This window comes from Magnusiomyces paraingens (genome assembly GCF_902498895.1).
Source record: "Magnusiomyces paraingens strain CBS 517.90 genome assembly, contig: contig2, whole genome shotgun sequence".
In the NCBI taxonomy this organism is placed as follows: domain Eukaryota; kingdom Fungi; phylum Ascomycota; class Dipodascomycetes; order Dipodascales; family Dipodascaceae; genus Magnusiomyces; species Magnusiomyces paraingens.
The window spans coordinates 42,835-60,943 of record NW_022474068.1 but is presented as its reverse complement, the minus strand read 5'-3'; the positions used below and the strand labels follow the sequence as shown (position 1 = coordinate 60,943).

At 30.7% G+C, this 18,109-nt stretch overlaps 6 protein-coding genes across 6 annotated transcripts; 4 read left to right on the top strand and 2 right to left on the bottom strand.

The window, feature by feature from the left end:
* Positions 1-210: 210 nt before the first annotated feature.
* Positions 211-4,148, top strand: SAPINGB_P001761 (uncharacterized protein; the record flags this gene model as incomplete). Its single annotated transcript, XM_031996481.1, has 2 exons — positions 211-1,889; positions 1,937-4,148. The coding sequence occupies 2 exons, from the start codon at positions 211-213 to the stop codon at positions 4,146-4,148; spliced, it is 3,891 nt and encodes a 1,296-aa protein (XP_031852372.1).
* Positions 4,149-4,296: 148 nt separating this feature from the next.
* Positions 4,297-4,935, bottom strand: SAPINGB_P001760 (uncharacterized protein; the record flags this gene model as incomplete). The annotated part of the gene is made up of 1 exon (XM_031996480.1): positions 4,297-4,935. The coding sequence occupies one exon, from the start codon at positions 4,933-4,935 to the stop codon at positions 4,297-4,299; it is 639 nt and encodes a 212-aa protein (XP_031852371.1).
* Positions 4,936-6,026: 1,091 nt separating this feature from the next.
* Positions 6,027-7,034, bottom strand: SAPINGB_P001759 (uncharacterized protein; the record flags this gene model as incomplete). The annotated part of the gene is made up of 2 exons (XM_031996479.1): positions 6,027-6,331; positions 6,998-7,034. 2 exons carry the CDS (start codon positions 7,032-7,034, stop codon positions 6,027-6,029), a joined length of 342 nt encoding a protein of 113 aa, XP_031852370.1.
* Positions 7,035-11,674: 4,640 nt separating this feature from the next.
* Positions 11,675-13,027, top strand: SAPINGB_P001758 (uncharacterized protein; the record flags this gene model as incomplete). The annotated part of the gene is made up of 6 exons (XM_031996478.1): positions 11,675-11,774; positions 11,844-11,986; positions 12,163-12,227; positions 12,286-12,436; positions 12,482-12,710; positions 12,762-13,027. 6 exons carry the CDS (start codon positions 11,675-11,677, stop codon positions 13,025-13,027), a joined length of 954 nt encoding a protein of 317 aa, XP_031852369.1.
* A 1,824-nt stretch (positions 13,028-14,851) lies between these two features.
* SAPINGB_P001757 (uncharacterized protein) lies at positions 14,852-15,478 on the top strand (the record flags this gene model as incomplete). The annotated part of the gene is made up of 1 exon (XM_031996477.1): positions 14,852-15,478. The coding sequence occupies one exon, from the start codon at positions 14,852-14,854 to the stop codon at positions 15,476-15,478; it is 627 nt and encodes a 208-aa protein (XP_031852368.1).
* A 626-nt stretch (positions 15,479-16,104) lies between these two features.
* On the top strand, positions 16,105-16,779 carry SAPINGB_P001756 (60S ribosomal protein eL6; the record flags this gene model as incomplete). Its single annotated transcript, XM_031996476.1, has 2 exons — positions 16,105-16,128; positions 16,264-16,779. The coding sequence occupies 2 exons, from the start codon at positions 16,105-16,107 to the stop codon at positions 16,777-16,779; spliced, it is 540 nt and encodes a 179-aa protein (XP_031852367.1).
* Between the last annotated feature and the right edge of the window lie 1,330 nt (positions 16,780-18,109).

Genomic DNA, 18,109 nt, shown 5'->3' with positions numbered 1-18,109 from the left:
ATTTATTTACTTTTTTGATACACTTGTAATTTTTTATATATAAAACTTAAAACCTATTCACCATCACTTTAAAAAAAAGGTTATAGATTTCTTTAAATATTAGTGCTTTTGCCAAATAATATAAATTAGAATTCCAAATAAAGGTATCATAGCTAACTTACATATTTTAATTGTAATAGCTTGAGTGACTAAAAAGCTATTTCTTCAAACATGTCGTTAGCTTCTAAAATAGCTGAAAGAGACCTTATCCAGCAAAAAACATCAACTCTTAATCCTTCTCATCCTGATTACGTTAATATTCTTGGTCAGTATCTTTTTCAGCTTAATGCACTTGAAAATGAAATAAAAAGTCTTAAGAAATCTACAGGCATTGAACTGTCACTTCCAACTTCTCATTATCACTCAGATGTTGCAAAAAATAAGGAAAATACAGGATTTCCAAGCTTTAACAAAAATGATTTGACACCTATGATCTCAGATAGCACGTTAACTTATTCATCATCGGAAAATGATACTGCAGGAGTTTCTAAAATCTCCTCTAGAAACACTCTTTCTAGATTTCCTGATCAACAGGACAGAATCCAATCTTTTCCAACTGGATCATCATCTAACAGTTCCTTATTTATAAATATTAACAACTCAGGGTCAAATACACAGGCCCTAAATATCCCAACACGCCCACAAAATCAGTCGGGTTTTGTTTTACAAACTACCAACCCATCACTTTCTTTATCCTCAAATATTGAAAATTCATCTCCTTCAGATCATGTAAAATTTATGATGCAACAAAAAGATAACAGCTGGAAAAGCCCTCTCCAACAAAATATTGTTGGGAAACAGCCAATAGAGATAGTTGAGTTAGATAGTGATGACGAGATAACCTCCAATACCGCAACGTCACTTCATATTAATCCTAATAACACTAACGGATCTGTCTTAGGTAAACGAAATGATTACAACAGTGGTTCAGCTTTAATCGATTTGACTAAAGATGACGTCCCATCTCAATTTAATACCATAGACTCTCCAAATAAAAAAATTAAACCTGATCCCCTTCCAATTGGAGGACAAGCTTTACTGAATGTACGAGAACTGGCATTTAAGCAAAGCATATACCCAACACTCAATAGTAATCAAAAAAGCTATGTTGATAAAGCTATTCAAAAACTTGTGTCTGAAAAAGAAAAGTTTTCTAATTGGTATGAGAATACAACATCTCAATGGAAACAAATTCAATCCAACATTGATAATCTTACCGATTCATCATCTGACATATCACAAAAAGCATATTTCGTTACCAATTCTAAACTCCTGTGGGAAAAAAAGAGCTTATACTCAAGATTTAAAGAAATGATTATAAATGAATTAATCAAAATTTATTCCAAAAAAATGATTAACTATAAAGAATATTACGCCAAGCTCGAAGATAGCATCAACCGAATGAACGAAGCAGCTCGGAATAGTAGCAATCGGATGTTGGAGAGGTCTTCTGCTCCAGCATCAAATTTTAATAAGTCAACTATGTCTACTCATCCTCAAAATTTACTTCCAAATCAGCAACTCTCTGTTTCTACAAGCAATGGGAACACTATGGATTATTCATCACGAAGATCAAGTTTATTTGAACGAGATGACTCTAGTTCTAATCTTTCAACTTTAAGTGGTGTAGCAGATCTTGATAGAAAAGAACTAGAGAAACTTATCAATGAAATGATATATGAAGATGATGATGTTAGTCCTGAAGATAGAATTGGCACCCCGCAATGTTTGGCTTCAACACTTTATGAACACCAAAAGATTTGTTTAAAATGGCTTGTCAATAAAGAAAATTCTTTGCATGGTGGGATTCTAGCTGATGATATGGGTCTTGGTAAAACCCTTCAAATAATGTGAGTAAATACATTTATATTGATTAATTGTTACTAACTTATTTAAGATCTTTGGTTATGACTCACCCTTCCGATAACCCTCAGCGTAAAACAACACTTGTTATTGCTCCTGTAGCTTTATTGCAACAATGGGAGAAAGAGTTCGAAAAGCATGTTGTTCCCGATCATCGTTTAAGTATTTACGTTCACCATGGATTAACTCGCAAAAATTATACATTTGAACAACTTAATCGATTTGATGTGGTGATCACGTCATATGGGGTCATTATGAACGAACATAAAGAACATTTTACAAAAGTAAAAGATAGAGACAATCCAAATATAGAAAAAATTGCTGGAAACTCACCTTTTTTTCAGAACCAATCACAATGGTATCGAATAATCCTTGATGAGGCTCATCGTATTAAAAATGGGAAAACGGGAACAGCAATATCTTGCACACGTCTCGAAGCAGAATATCGATGGTGTTTGAGTGGAACGCCGATGCAAAATAATGTCAACGAACTTCAAAGTTTGATCCGATTTCTTCGAATTAAGCCCTACGATGACCCTCGTTTTTTCAGCATTCATATTGGTAAGCCTTTAGAGAAAGGATTGAAAAAAAATGGACAGGAAGCCTTAAAAAAATTGCGATATCTACTTAAATCAATTATGTTGCGCCGTACGAAAAATACTCTTATTGACAACAAGCCAATTTTACAGCTACCCCCTAAAACCATCACAATGGAATCTTACAGTTTTGATCCTGACGAACAAGAATATTATGAATACCTTGAAAATGGTGCTATCATTCGAATGAACAAGTATCTTAGCGATAACTCTATTAAAAAGAATTACAGCAGTATATTAGTTCTGCTTCTCCGGCTTCGCCAAGCATGTGACCATCCTAAAATTGTTGAGAGGGCATATCTTATAAAGGACAAAGAACTTTTGACATCTAGGACAAGTGTTTCTGCTGTTCGATGTGCTAGAAATCTCAACAAACAAGTGGTACAACGAATAAAACAAGAGGCAGCCTTTCAATGCCCAATGTGTATGGATGCTTGTGATCGTTCTGATGTTGTGCTTATTTCTCCATGTGGTCATCATATTTGTAGTGACTGTTGTACTGAGTCATTTCAGACAAGTAGCGACGAAGTCCAAAGTTCATTCAGATGCCCAAGTTGTAATATTGCCATTTCTGAAAAGTCATTTTTTGATTTTATTGTTTTTAAATGGATTTATATTCAAAATTTGAGTGATAGTCAGATTGCATCATATCGAAAGATGTATCGGTCTCAAAATCCTGAAGAGAAGTCACAATTAGCTTCTGTTGATTCTAGTCAGGTATACAACTCTGTTTTAGAAAATGAAACATCAAAATATCCAGACAATGATGACGAAAGCGACATTTCTTCCAATATAGATAGTGATGACGATGAAGATATTTTTGCGCCAAAAGCATCCCATAAAAAGGAAACTCCACAGAAACACATGTTGAGTGAGACGGAGAATCTAAATGATGTTAAACCTGAATTGAAATCAGAAATTCCCGTTGTTAAATCGGATCCAGATATTCCTGAGATCAAATTGAGTTTGAAAAATAGATACAAAAAAAAATCTAAAATTGAAGAGCATCAAAACAGTCTAGGACCTTTATTAATTCACGAAGAGCTGCGGCAATTATTTCCTGATGGATGGATTTCTTCCACAAAAATCACCAAATGCATTGAACTAATAAAAAGTATCCGGTTAAATTACCCTGGTCAAAAAATTCTTGTGTTTTCTCAATTTATGAGTATGCTTGATTTCCTCGAAGTTGCGCTTGATTTAGAATCTCAAAATGTTGTTTATGGACGTTATGATGGTTCTATGTCATCAGAATTACGAGCGAAGACCATTGATGATTTTACATGGAAACCTGATCCTTCAGTTTTACTTATTAGTTTAAAGGCTGGAAATGTTGGACTGACTTTAACAGCTGCGTGTCATGTCATTATTATGGATCCTTTTTGGAATCCTTTCGTTGAAGAACAAGCTATGGACCGTGCTTATAGAATTGGTCAAAAGTTCCCGGTCAATGTTCATCGTTTAATTATTGCAAACTCAGTTGAAGATCGCATTTTGAAATTGCAAGAAAAGAAAAGAGACCTGATTGATGCAGCATTAGATGAAAAACAGATGAAAGGCATGTCTCGCTTAGATGAACGAGAGTTACTTTATTTGTTTGGATTAAATGAACGTGGTCAACGTACGCAGAATCTAGAAATTCCTCAGTAACATAGTCATTTTTAATATATTCGAGATAAAGTTTTATGCTTGTATAAGCCCCTCTTTCAGTAGGCTTTATTTGGTGACAAACTCCTGTCATAAAATTCACCACCTAAAAAAGCCCATACATATATTACTTAATATACAATAAATGTATTTAAGTAATACGATTAAGTACATTTTCATAAACTTCTCCTATCTCTGTTTCATAGCCTGTGATATTTTCAAATGCAAGAGCAACAGCGATTCTAGTTCTTTCAGCAATGGATTCTAATCTCACTATCTCTGTTCTAGTAAGCGCTTCCGAATCTAATAAATTGCAGAATATTTTGTCAAGCTTTAAAATAGTTTCTAAGATTTTTTCTGGATCCAATTCATGTATAAACCCTTCAATATAATCAATTAAATTATCAGAAATTGTAAGAAGATGGCTGGTTTGCCCAAAAAGTTTGAGTTGTGAAGTTTCTTCAATTACTATAGACAGAACATTCGACTCGTCACCGGGTTCACTTGAAACAATTGAATACCATATTACACCTATCAATTTGTTGAGATCAAAAATAAGTTCAGATATTGTCGCATAACCATTAGGCGGGCTCAATCGTGACACAAAGCGACGTTGTATATGAAGTGTTTGGTCTTCAAAATATTGAAGAAGATTAATTTGTTGCTTTTCAGTTAATGTGCGTACTTTTCTATGAGAGTTAACAAAAAATTCTCCTTCGTCAATTTCGCTCAACTTTTGCTCTTTTGAGGGAACAAATCCAGAGCCCTCAGTATTATTATTTAGTTCCATTCTAGTGGCAAATAGCTGATATTTTTTAAAATAACACAACTCTTTGCTTTAGACCAAAAAATATTTAGGGGTCGAAAATCCGGAAATTTAAAATTTTTTGTGAACTCATTTTATATCACGTGAATTTGTTGCATAAGTATACAAGAAAATATTTTTAAGGTATTACTTACCAATTATCCAAAATGATTAATGCTGAATAAAGTTTATATAAATGTATAACAATTGATGTTATTTAGAGAAAAAATATAAAAACTTTTCGATGATAAAGTAAAAAGCATCCTTCTAAAATATAGAGGAAATAGTTTACTTGTTTACTTGTTTACTTGTTTACTTGTTTACTTGTTTACTTGTTTACTTGTTTACTTGTTTACTTGTTTACTTGTTTACTTGTTTACTTGTTTACTTGTTTACTTGTTTACTTGTTTACTTGTTTACTTGTTTACTTGTTTACTTGTTTACTTGTTTACTTGTTTACTTGTTTACTTGTTTACTTGTTTACTTGTTTACTTGTTTACTTGTTTACTTGTTTACTTGTTTACTTGTTTACTTGTTTACTTGTTTACTTTACTTGGCCTGTGAAGGATTTTTAAGTCAATTGGAATTCAGAGTGATGGCATATATGTTTTTTCAAAAATATATATAGTTGCAGATGATGTTATATATATATATATATATATATATGATAATTAGTCATAACTACTTAATTGAGTGGTGTAGTTTTTATCTTTTTATGACGGTGTGCCAGATGCAATGATTCTCCAGAGCTACAAAAAAATAATGGGCGCACCACCTTTACAAGCCAGTACGGTTGATAAAGCAGGTCCAAGCGGGTTTGTTTGTTTAGTCACGCATTGAGAGAAAACAGAGTTTTATCTTATAGTGTAACTTACGGAATGAGAAAAACAAGAGACGGGATAGTGATGTGATGTAATTAGGCTAGCTACATAATATTTAAAAAAAAAAATAAACTTATAAGTTTGTTTTTTGGTTAATTAATCAATACCCACTGATTTTCACAAGTTTCAAAAAAAAAAAAAAAATTATCAAAAAGTTAAAGATAGAAAAATGGGAGAATTTTAGGAATAGTACCCTTAAACATTGGCGACAGAAGTAGACGAGTTTGCACTCCAAGTTGCTAATGCCACACCAGTTGCAGCTGCAGTGGTACCACACGTTCTGCAGCCAGAAAATGTTGTCACAGTAGGTTTGCGGCGATTGTTATCATTTCTATCTCTGTCACTATCGCTATCTATGTCGATATTGATGTTGTTATCATCTGTAGAACTATCGTTGCTGTCGTGATTAGGAGAATGCTTAGCAAGCTTTTTACGATGTATCTTCTTGCAAAGAGCATCAGTACCACGAGGTCTGCGGTTATCACCACAATTTGCTTGATCTAGTAAAAAAATATTAAATGAATAAGTAACTAATCGGTTTAACTTTTAATAATTTGGTCAAATATTTAAAAATTTTCGATATCAGGATGATTTTTTAAAACTATAGATAAATTTTGTTTATGAATTGAGAACAGTAATGAAATATATAAAAATTTATATATATTTGAGTTTAAACTCAACTGCTCTTGAATACATTATTTAAGATTGATAATAAAGAATACCAAAGTAGCTGATATGCTTAATATATTATTTGTGAAATTTAAAATTCCTATTATTCGGTTTTAAGAAATGCTAAAAAAAATTGTTTTCTAATTTAATCTAATATTCAAAGGCGTTGAGCGTATAAAAAATTTAAAATAATAATACAATAAATAATAATAATACAAGGAACCAAATATTTAAATATATTAACTAATAAACCTAGCAATTTTTGGTTTACCTTTTATGGGCATAAGTGAAATCAATTTCATCTGGTTTTAACTCATTCTCTAGCGCAGCACGAGAGCAAGTACATTCACCAATATTTCTTTTGCCACAGGTACAGGAATGTGAAGGGCTAGGTAGCTTGTTTTCAATTTCTGATCTTTCACAGCTGCAATGTCCAGCTTTCTATTTTTTATCATTAGGTTAACCATATAATTAAACCTTCATTGAGAAAACCATACCTTGGAGCCACAAGAACACAAAGCTTCTTGAGCACATATGCATTCTTTAGATTTTCCGCAACATTTAGATGACGACATTTTTCACTTATTGCTTAATTTAACTATTGAATAAATAGGTTTTAATAAATATACTTCGGTATTAAAAAAGACAAAATTGTTATTGTTATAATTTAAGTTAAAGAAGCATGGTAAAATATATATTAATTATAGAGTCGTTTTATTAGATGATTAGAAATAATAACCAATAAAGAAGTAGAATTACAAATTAGGTATATATTATTTGTCATAATTAAAGAATTTTAGAAGGCATAATATGCCTTTGTTATCCATTATTAAATTAATTAATTATAATTTCTAGTAGAAATGGTAGAATAGGTATTCTACCATTATGAATAGCTATTGGAAAGGTCAATTCCATAGTTTATTACAACTACACTTAATGCTCTGTTACATTTTTACCATAACAGGTCCTCCCACCATATCACATATTCTTCTTTACATTTCACAAAAAAAAAAAATAGTTTCTGACTGAAAGATGACTAATCCTTTCCCCATTCTTTTTTTCTCTTTCTTCGAGCTGTATAAACTGTACATTTTTAGGGTAAACCCCCAAAAAATTCATGGAAACAGAGCCTAGATGTGAGCGTAGCGAGCCACCATTTTTTGAAAAAAAATGTCAACACCAACAATACAAACATCATTCGAATAACAGTTACGAATAGCAGTAGCACAGGTAAATATTTAATTGCAAATTATATAGTAGCACGGGTAATCAACTTGTCTATATTACATTTCCGTAGAAAAAATTTCGATCCGTTACTACAATATTACTAATCATTACTTTCCCCAGCTTTTTCTCTTTTTCTTCTCTTTTCTTCAACCTGTATAAACTGTACATTTTTTAGGGTAAACCCAAAAAAATTGATGGAAATTATCACATGAAAGCATATAGTTCCCTTTTAGCTCTCATAAATGCAATCATCATTCTAACCCATAATTAAACAACAGTGTCTAGATGTGAGCGTAGCGAGCCACCATTTTTTGAAAAAAAAATGTCAACACCAATACTAACGTCATTCTAACCCATAATAATTATAACAGAGTCTGGGCCTGATCACTTTGATGACTTTGATTAGCTTTCTTTTTTTTGTATATATATTGCCAACAGCACTATTACTTAATTGCGAATAGCAGTTACCAATCGCAGTTACGAATAGCAGTAGCACGGGTGATATTAAATTGCGAATAGCAGTAATATTCAATTGCGAATTGCAGTAATATTCAATTGCGAATTGCAGTAGCACGAGTAAATAGCAGTGATGTTTAATTAAAAATTGCAGTAATACTTAATTGCAAATAGTAGTAATATTCAATTGCGAATAGTAGTAATATTCAATTACGAATAGCAGTAGCACGGGTAAATAGCAGTAATATTTAATTGCAAATTATAGTAGCACGGGTATAACTTGTATCTCATATTTAAAAACCTCCGCTGTTTAATGATATATAAACCTTGAAATGGTCTTAATAAAAAATATCATCATTGCTTCAGGACTGGTCACTTACGATTAATCAGTCCGATTAATAAATTAAACTACAGAAATAATAGATATCTCAAATTATGAGCCTATAATGGTCTATAAAAAGCACCATTTTCCCTTCAAACTAGATGCTTTTCCCCCTCTTTTTTCCTCAAATCATCAGATAATTTTGAATATCGGTCAACTACGATCTTGGGACTAAGTTCTACAAATTATCTGATCTGGGACTAGAGACATAATCATTAAGCAGTAACTCTTAATATATTCTTTTACAGTACTCATTAAGAGTACAAGAGAACAAGAATTTAACTATATTTTAAGCAACGATTTCGGTAATTTGGTTGAGCAATATTATTTCCAATTTTAAGAAAGAATAAATGAATAGAAAGGTTTTGGTTGAATTTGGAGCAAACTTTGCACGACACACTGTGTGTCTGTATTTTCTGAAATATGTAGGCGAGTGTTACAATTTTTGTAAATTTTGCCATTAGGTATAAATTACAATTGAAATAGTAAATGAATTTAATGAACAGGAGAGATCTGGGTATGACTTTTGTCCATTGTTATTGAAATCAGTTGGGGCTATGATTATAGAGTTATGTTTTCAAGTGAGGCCTACCACTCATAAGATCATTCAAACCATGTCCCGCAAAGGATCCCATGATCCCATAAAAACAATAAGATATAAGTATTTTTAACAACGATCAATTAAACCATAAAAGAATAATTTTTCAATTTCAATCTCACTTTCAGTGTCGTAAAGTGGTAAACCGGTAAAGCAGTAATCTAAAAAATTACACCTTAAATAAATAAGATTCTAAGATTCTAATCAAACCATTGTATTTTTTTTCTGTTATAATAACTAAGGGACCTTCTGGATTATCAAAACTTTCATCATAAATCATTGCTTTATTTACGAATTCATCAACTTTAATAAATTTTTGATGATGAAAAATTATGCTGTCAAGATTTTCAATGAAGACATTGAGCGCTTTTTCAAACAAAAAGTCATTGTCCCGCCCTGTTATATGAGAAATATTCTTTATGGCACTAAAATTTCTAAATTTTAAGATATTTGACTGATCAAAAAAAATTGAAGAAGTTATCAACTTGTCTGTTGAAGATGGATTTTTTGGAATTATCGATTTATCATAGTTTTCAAGAGGAAAAAATGAAGAAAGAGGTCTTTGAGATTCAAACCCTCTAAATTCTTCGCAGTTTTCAAAATATCCATCTGAGAAAGCTTCATACTTAACTTTTTGTAGATAGGAGGATGTTATCAAAGTCCGAATATCACCAAGAGATATAAAACCATTAAGATTCAGATCATATCCTTGTATAATAGCTGAATGAACCTAAATTAATAAATTAAATAATAAAATAATAAATTTATTTACTTACCTTTATAATAGTCTTTAGTCTCAGATGAATAAATAAAACTTCTACTCTTATAATATTCAATAAAATCTATGAGTCCATCCTTATTTTTATCGTAATATCTGAAATTGGCACTTGCCAAATTTTCATCTTTAATAGGAGGATTCATAAATTTTAATAGTCCGTTTTTTGAAATTCCAAACAATTTTTTGTCATTGGAATTATGAATTTCTGCCATGCTAGAAAATCTTTCATATGCTTCCAACACATCATCCCTATGAACTTAGTTAAAGTTAGTATTTTCTCCCTAGTTTATGTATATTATTATATAAATATATTACCTAGCAGTTCAGCTTGAAGCCCTTGAATTATATATTCCGGTAATGCATTAGAATTACACTTTTTCTGTACTCCTAATGTTTTAGATGGAATAAAAACTCGAGAAGAAAAATTTAAAGGGATAGTAGTTTGAATTTTAAGAAACGAGTGAACTTTTTCGTGAATATGGTTTACCTGGCAATTTCTACAAAGATCAAAATCTGGACATTCAATACAGCGAAATCTTACCCCATGCAATGGACTCATTCCACACTGATTACATGAGACTCCGTGGTGTGTATATGATTGGTTAGAAGTACATCTCTCAGCAAGATGAAATAAAAGTAAAAGAATTTCCTGTTCCGTATCTTTTAATTGATCTAAATTAAATGAAATCCGATTTAAAATTTTATCTTCATATTGAGCTTCGTCTTCTGAAGAATCTTCCAAATCATATTCCTTATTAAAATAATTAAAACTCATTTTCATATAAAGTACAATAACTTTTGATAGTAGATATTATGATATTTTCCAAAAATAAAATTAAAATGAATATAATAAAAATGAAAGTATAGATAGAGATAGAGATAGAGATCAACAGACATTAAGTTGAATAAATTTTTTTTTAATAATTAATGCATTGATAGAGTTCTCGAACCAAATTAAATAATTATCTATAAACTGACAACTGAATAATTATTCAGTAATTATGAGAACCTGACATCTCCTTTTTTTTGGGGACACCACAATACCAATTTTTTTGGTCAAGCACTGATAATACTATTAATATTATTAGATAAGATAAATAAATATACTTACTAATCAAGCATTTAATCCTTAATGGTTCAAACAAAATGAATTAATTATTAATTAAATTACTCAGTCATGTTAAAATTCTATTTTCGATATCAATTTTATTTAATTAATATAAATCTCGTTATTTTTTTATCATTTTTAAAACTATGAATTCTTTTACCAACTTAATAGTTTAAGTCGTTTTCAGTTTTTTTTCATTTAATTTTGAAGATGAGCCAAAATGTATATGAAAATATCAGTTTTTTAAAATAGTGATAAAAATACTAGAAGTTATACTAATATTACTTTGATAGAATATTTTCCGCCCACAAATAGATAAAGCCATTGCTGGTTATTTTCAATTTAACCCTATTAATAAAAATTCAGCTAGTGAGAACTAAGAACTGATATATTATTGATAAACATTTACTGATTTAACGATAGATTTTATTCCGGTCTATACTGGAGAATCGCTATTATTTGGCCGTCATCCGAATTGGTTTGTTCTCGTTTAAGGTTGGTTAAATTATTTAATGTCACAACTAACGAGTTTATTTTAATTAGCACAAAAAGATTTCCTGACGAAGCAATAAGTGGATTTCATTGTAAAATTTACGTTATTCAATTTGACCCTTCTTCTTCACCAATGGTATATTGCCAAGATACAAGTCTTAATGGAACTTTTTTAAATGGTATACTTATTGGTCGACAACATACTGTTCTTTTATCGCATGGTGATTCTATTGGTATGATATAAATTTTAATTAAAAAATCTAAGAAAAGTTATTGTAAATTAATTTGAATATTTTATTTAGGGCTATCCAATGTATACCAATTTTCGTATATTGAAAATTCGATTTTCAAATCTGAAAAATCTTCTCTTATTGAAGCTACTAAAGAAAAAATAGGGGATTATGAAGTATCAAAACGCATTATTGGAAAGGGGGCTTTTGGCGAGGTATTGCTGGCATATACAAAAACAGGAGAGCATATAGCCTGTAAAGTTTCGAAACCTACTTCTACTCATGGTTTTCGTCAGTCAGTAGAAGTATCAATTTTGAAAAATTTATCACACGTATTCTTTTCCTCAATTAAAATTTTTGTCACCCATTTATTAACCTTTTTAACTTTTAGCCTAACATTATATCTGTTCGTGACACATTTTTCAAAAATCACAAAGTGTTCATATTTGAAGATCTGTAGGTGTTTTTATATTTTTTTTGAAAAATATTAGTTTTTTATTCTAACATCATTTAGCTTGACGGGAGGTGATTTATTTAGTTATCTTATTGGTCCCAATGAAACATTGCGAGCTCTTCCAGAAGCAGAGGTCCTATTCATATGCTATCAAATTCTACATGCTCTACAATACTTACATTCTTTGTGTATTGCCCACAGAGACCTAAAGGTAGGACATCTTTTGTTTGGTTAATAATAATTTTAACATAAATAGCTTGACAATATTTTGCTAGAATCACCTTTTCCAGGATCAAGAGTGGTTTTAGGAGATTTTGGAATTGCAAAAACGCTTTCAGAATCTAGATCCAAGATGTCTACCGTGATCGGAACGCCCGAGTATAGTGCACCGGAGGTTGGATTTAGTAGATCTAAAGGTTTTGATGGCTATAATCTTTTATGCGATATGTGGAGTTTGGGTGTAATTGTTCATATTCTATTTACAGGTTTGTTTGATCAGTTTTAGTTTTTTTAACCATACACCAACACCGTTTTAGGTATTTCACCTTTTTTTGATGAAAATAACGTTAAGCAAACTGCCATAAATGCGAGCAATGGTAAGATTTTTCTGGAAACCGAGGAATGGAATAAGGTTTCTTCAAAAGGAAAAGATTTTGTTTCCAAACTTCTTCAGGTTAACCCAGATAAACGATTGACCAGTAATGAATGCTTTCAACACAAGTGGATTATGCGCTTTGCGTCACGCTTGGAAGAGCTTTATAATGAAAAAATCGTCAAAGGCTGGATAGTAGCACAAAAATAATTATTTAATAGTTACTTTAATAATTATAAAAATTATGCTTTTAAATGCTATTTTTTAGAATTTAAAAATGACTTAAGCCTATCACTGCTGGTACTTAATGAATTAAGATAAGTTAAATGTAAGTTAATTTTTTTCAATAACAGAATATGTCTAACGTGATTAAACCATGATGTGGATAACTGGGCTGGACTGCTAAAAGTTGAAAAAAATTTATCTAAATACCTAAGGTCATCTAGAGAAGAAATTTGATTAATATGATATAAACGCATTGAATTAATCTTAGTTGACAAAGAAATTCTGTTTGTGCGAATTTTCATTAATGTACCTCTTAATTTGCTTCTATGGTGTTTGGCTTTACGTATTTTTTTTTCAAGAAGATTATTAGTGTCACAAAAATCCATAATTTGTAAAAGCCTATACTCCAATTTTGTTTGATATTTTTGAAGTAAATAAGTAGTTTTTGTATTTTTTAATATTTTGGGAAATGTACCTTTAGTAAAATCGTCAAATATTAAATCTAGAGACCTCCGAATAATGTCCATTGTATTAATCTGAGCCACCCTTCCAAATTCATTTGGAAATTTATATATTATTAGCTCCTTATATTTTTGTGAAGTTCGATTACTATAAGGATCAGTTATTTTTAGTGTTCTATTCAATGATTTCCTTGGTTTATTTAATTCAAAAAAGTTTTGGGGTATAAAATTAGGCACACTTATATCATTCTGATTTTCATTATCTGTAATTTTAAATTCTGGTATCATGAGGTCCGTATTTTTTGATATGTGGCTTATATTAGAATTTTGTAGAATATTTTTTTCATTTTGATAGTTATTTTTGTTGTTGAGCACAATTTTTGGCTGTGCCATGTGGTTATCTTCGTTCTTTGTTTCTTTAGTATTATAGGTTCCAAAAGTTACTGTTTTTAATTTTTGGGTTTGTTTAAACTCTAGTGAATCTCGGTCTTTTTCTTCTCGGTTACATACAGATATGTCACATATTCTGCTTGAAAGGTTTTGTTTTTTCAAATTTAGAAGCTGATTAGCTATAAAGTCACATTTAGTATCATGATTATAGTCTTCACTTTTATTGTCAATATTGTCAATATTGTCATCAACATCATCTATCGAAGTTCGTATTCTGTATACCTTTTGTTGAAAATCTTCATCCCTTAAGGTATGAGAAAGTGATGAATCACAGTCATGAGCTTTTCTTCTGTTTAGCTTTTCTTCACAAAAATTTAAAGGGATTTCTAATTTTTTTCAAATTAGCCTTATTAAAATTTGATATTTTATAAGTAAATGAATAAAACGTACCGTTTGCAAAAATTTTAAAAGAAGAAACTTGTACCTGACGAGTTCTGGTGAAACAACATTTGAATTAATTTCTGATTTAATTAATATGAAATCTAATTAACATACCCTGCCCCACGTAGACGAGATTCACGTTTTGTCTTTACATGTTGATCAGAATCTATATTGTTAGATTTACAAGAAGTAAAATAAATATCAATATAGTACAAAGCTTACAAAACATTTTTTAGCCAATTTAGAATATTTGATAAGAATTTATGAATAGCTAAAGTTTCAATTTAATAATAATATATAATAAGTAATAAGTAATAAGTAAAAAATATTTATTTTTAACAAAATAATTATTAAAATTATGTTACGTTAAATTACTAATAACTATTTAAGTTTTGATAGATAGATTGATAAATAAATAGATGTCAGGGTAATTTTTTGTTAAAAGTTTCTATTTTATCATTAAATTTTAGTTTCCTAGTATATAAGCCAAAATTTGATCCAAATTTATTTCGTTCTAATGGTTTGGCCATTCTCAAGCAAACAAACCCCAAGTGGCTCAGAAGAATCATTTTTTAAATCCCATAATGAAAATATTTTTGAATCTATTGATACAAATTTGATAGATTTTTATAAAGAAGCTGAACCAATAAAACCAATCTCATTGGCTCCTCAAGATGTTAAAGAACGATATTCTAAAGAACGCGAAGCTCGAAGTCTTGGTTTTGAACGGGCACCAATGGCATTTGATAAAGGCGAAATAAATAGTTTACGAAGGAAATTTGCTGATTCTGGGGGTGACTATATTCAAACATTGTGGGAAGCGGCAAATGAGAACTGTGCACTCTTAGCAGCTAGATATGGTGAATGTCAGAGACATGGGCCTATGTGGAGTGTTATGATGTCTTGCCACAAAGAATCTGAAGCACATAAAAAATGTCTACATTTACAGAAATATGCATTAACCAAGGTGGGATTCAACAACGCACTTGACACGCAGCAAAGGAATGAAATAAAATATAAATTAGATGATTTATACACCCAACATTTCCCTGATGGTACTGTTCCTGAATCTGCCAAACAAGCGTTTTTACAAGACGTTGAAGATTTGAAAAATAAAGTTAAAGACAAGACCTATAGGCTATAAAAATGTAACTATTTTCTACAAATTTAAGTAAGGACGCAATCTCTATATTAGTTTAGATCATAATCTAATCACTAAGTCACTGACGAGTTTGTTTGTTTGTTTGTTTGTTACTATTCAAGGGTCACTGATCAGTAATTAACTAAATTTTTACTGTAAGCATATGCCCATCATTAAGGCAATATTTATCAAATTTTGATAGTCGTCAGACAGTATTTTTTTCTGGTAGCAAGTGTACTTCCAGTTGTTTTACATTACATCTGTATTGGTCCTAGTTTAAACAAATATGCTTTTTTAGTTTAATAAAAGATTATTTGTTATTATCTAAATTATTTGAGTTTTATTACAGCCCTAATAGCAGTCACTTATTATGTAATTTTGAAATGTGTATTTTTGAGTCTTTAAAAATATATGAGAACTATAATTTTATTTATCTTTTTTCTAATTCTGTTACACCAAATGCCGTAATAAACAGTATTGCAAAAAATTTACATTTTGTAACAATTTTCTAAGGAGGACACCCTTTTGTTTTTTTTTTTTTCTTCGTAATTTTTTCATTCCCTCTTTTTTGAATTGTCGGCAAACCCCCTAGGTTTTTGTACACTACACACATATAACTCGACATCAAAATGACTGCCCGGACTGTCAGAGGAGTAAGTATAGTCGATTATTTACTATCATTTTAATATGTTCATTTTGTTAAAACCATTTAAATACCTTTTAATGATACCCTAGATTTGACTTATTTGAAAAGTTGATTTTTGTTAAAAGCTAACATTATTTGTTAGGCCAAGAACTGGTACCCCACAGAGGATCTTGTTAAGAAGAACACTCCTCAGGTTCAAAATCCTACAAAGCTTCGTTCTTCCCTTGTTCCCGGAACCATTTTGATCATTCTTGCTGGTCGTTTCCGTGGTAAGAGAGTTGTTTACCTTAAGGCTCTTGAAGACAACACACTTCTTGTTTCGGGTCCTTTTAAGGTTAATGGTGTTCCTCTCCGACGAGTCAACGCTCGTTACGTTATTGCTACCTCAACTCGCATTAATGTTTCTGGTGTCGATACCAAGAAGTTCAACGTTTCTTACTTTACTCGTGAGAAGAAGGCCAAGGACGCTGTGACTGAGGAGGAATTCTTTGGTGACAAGGAGGAGAAGAAGGAAGTTAAGGCTGAACGTGTTGCCGACCAGAAGGAGGTTGACTCCGCTCTTCTTGCTGAGATCAAGAAGCAGCCTCTTCTCAAGAGATACATTTCCACTTCTTTTAGCTTGAAGAATGGTGATAAGCCTCATCTCCTCAAGTTTTAAACGGTTTTATTTTTAGGTTAATATAATTGTTTAAACTCTTTAATGAAAATGATGTCAATTTTTGTGAATAATTTTGCACTTTTACTGTTGTTGAATTTTGAATCACAATCCCTAATTAGGGATTGTATTATAATAATACGATCATATTTCCTCAATGGTAAATGCCTCTATGTTAATGTAGCGCATATATATTTTCTAGTACATACAAAACCACAGATGTGAATTTTATATGAGAGACCATGGGTGCTGAAGAAATTGATAACAAAAAATGTTGTTTCTACGCTTTTGGAGAGTATACTTCATTTTGTTTTGAATAATTGTTGATATTATTTTAAGCCTAATAAATTCATCCATCACATCTTCTATTTGTATTTGTTAATTCAATCTATCAAAAATTGGATATTACTTAATTTAAGCCGTATGCGCCGCACCCGAGCTTTTGGCTGGCCACTTTAAATTTTCTCAATTTGTTTTGTTTTATTCATATTTTTATTTTACAAGACTTTTCTATTGATAACTATGTTAAAAGAAAAATAGAAATTCAGAGCCGGCTGGATAATTTGAATTTTGCCTAGAAAGATCGTGTTACAACATCCAACGGTTATAATAAATGAGCTTGTAAAAATGCCTGAACCTCTAACAAAAACAAAAGATTTTGGCAGATCGCGAGGGACTGGAATTATGCATGATATAGGTTGAGATAATGATAATTCTGACCTTTTAGAATGTCGTAGCTTTTTCATGATGGTTACAACGACTACTTTAGAATTTCATGTCAAAAATACATCGTAGCTAGTAATTACTAATAAGTTCCAGACGTTGAAAATTTTTTCTACGGGTGACCTGTAATACCTTTAATTTTTATTAATATGACATAAATTTTTAATGTGTTTGTTTCTTTGTTTTTATTTACGATTTTTTTAACGTGGAAAAAAAAATTTGGTTTGTGGAAATGGTGCTGGTGATATATTAAATAAATAACCCCCTTAGTGAGATCTCTCAATAACAAAATTTTTAAACGAAAAAAATTCATTATGTTTTTAAAAAATTGTGATTACATAACTCTTTATATAAACATCCCAAGCTCTTGCGAAAACTTCCATGGAAGGTGATGCAAACACCACCGAAAGCTTTTAAAGCTTTAGCGTACTCAAACAGTGCAAGATATCCGAGTAGTCTTGCATTTCAATCCTGCATTTATTTTAATATATTTTGTGCTATCCATAAAATTTAAGATGAAAAAGCATGATTTTGTGAATATTTTGATGAATTCAGAGTTAGAAATGAAAAGTATTTGGTTGGTTACTAAGACATGTTATCAAATCGAGCA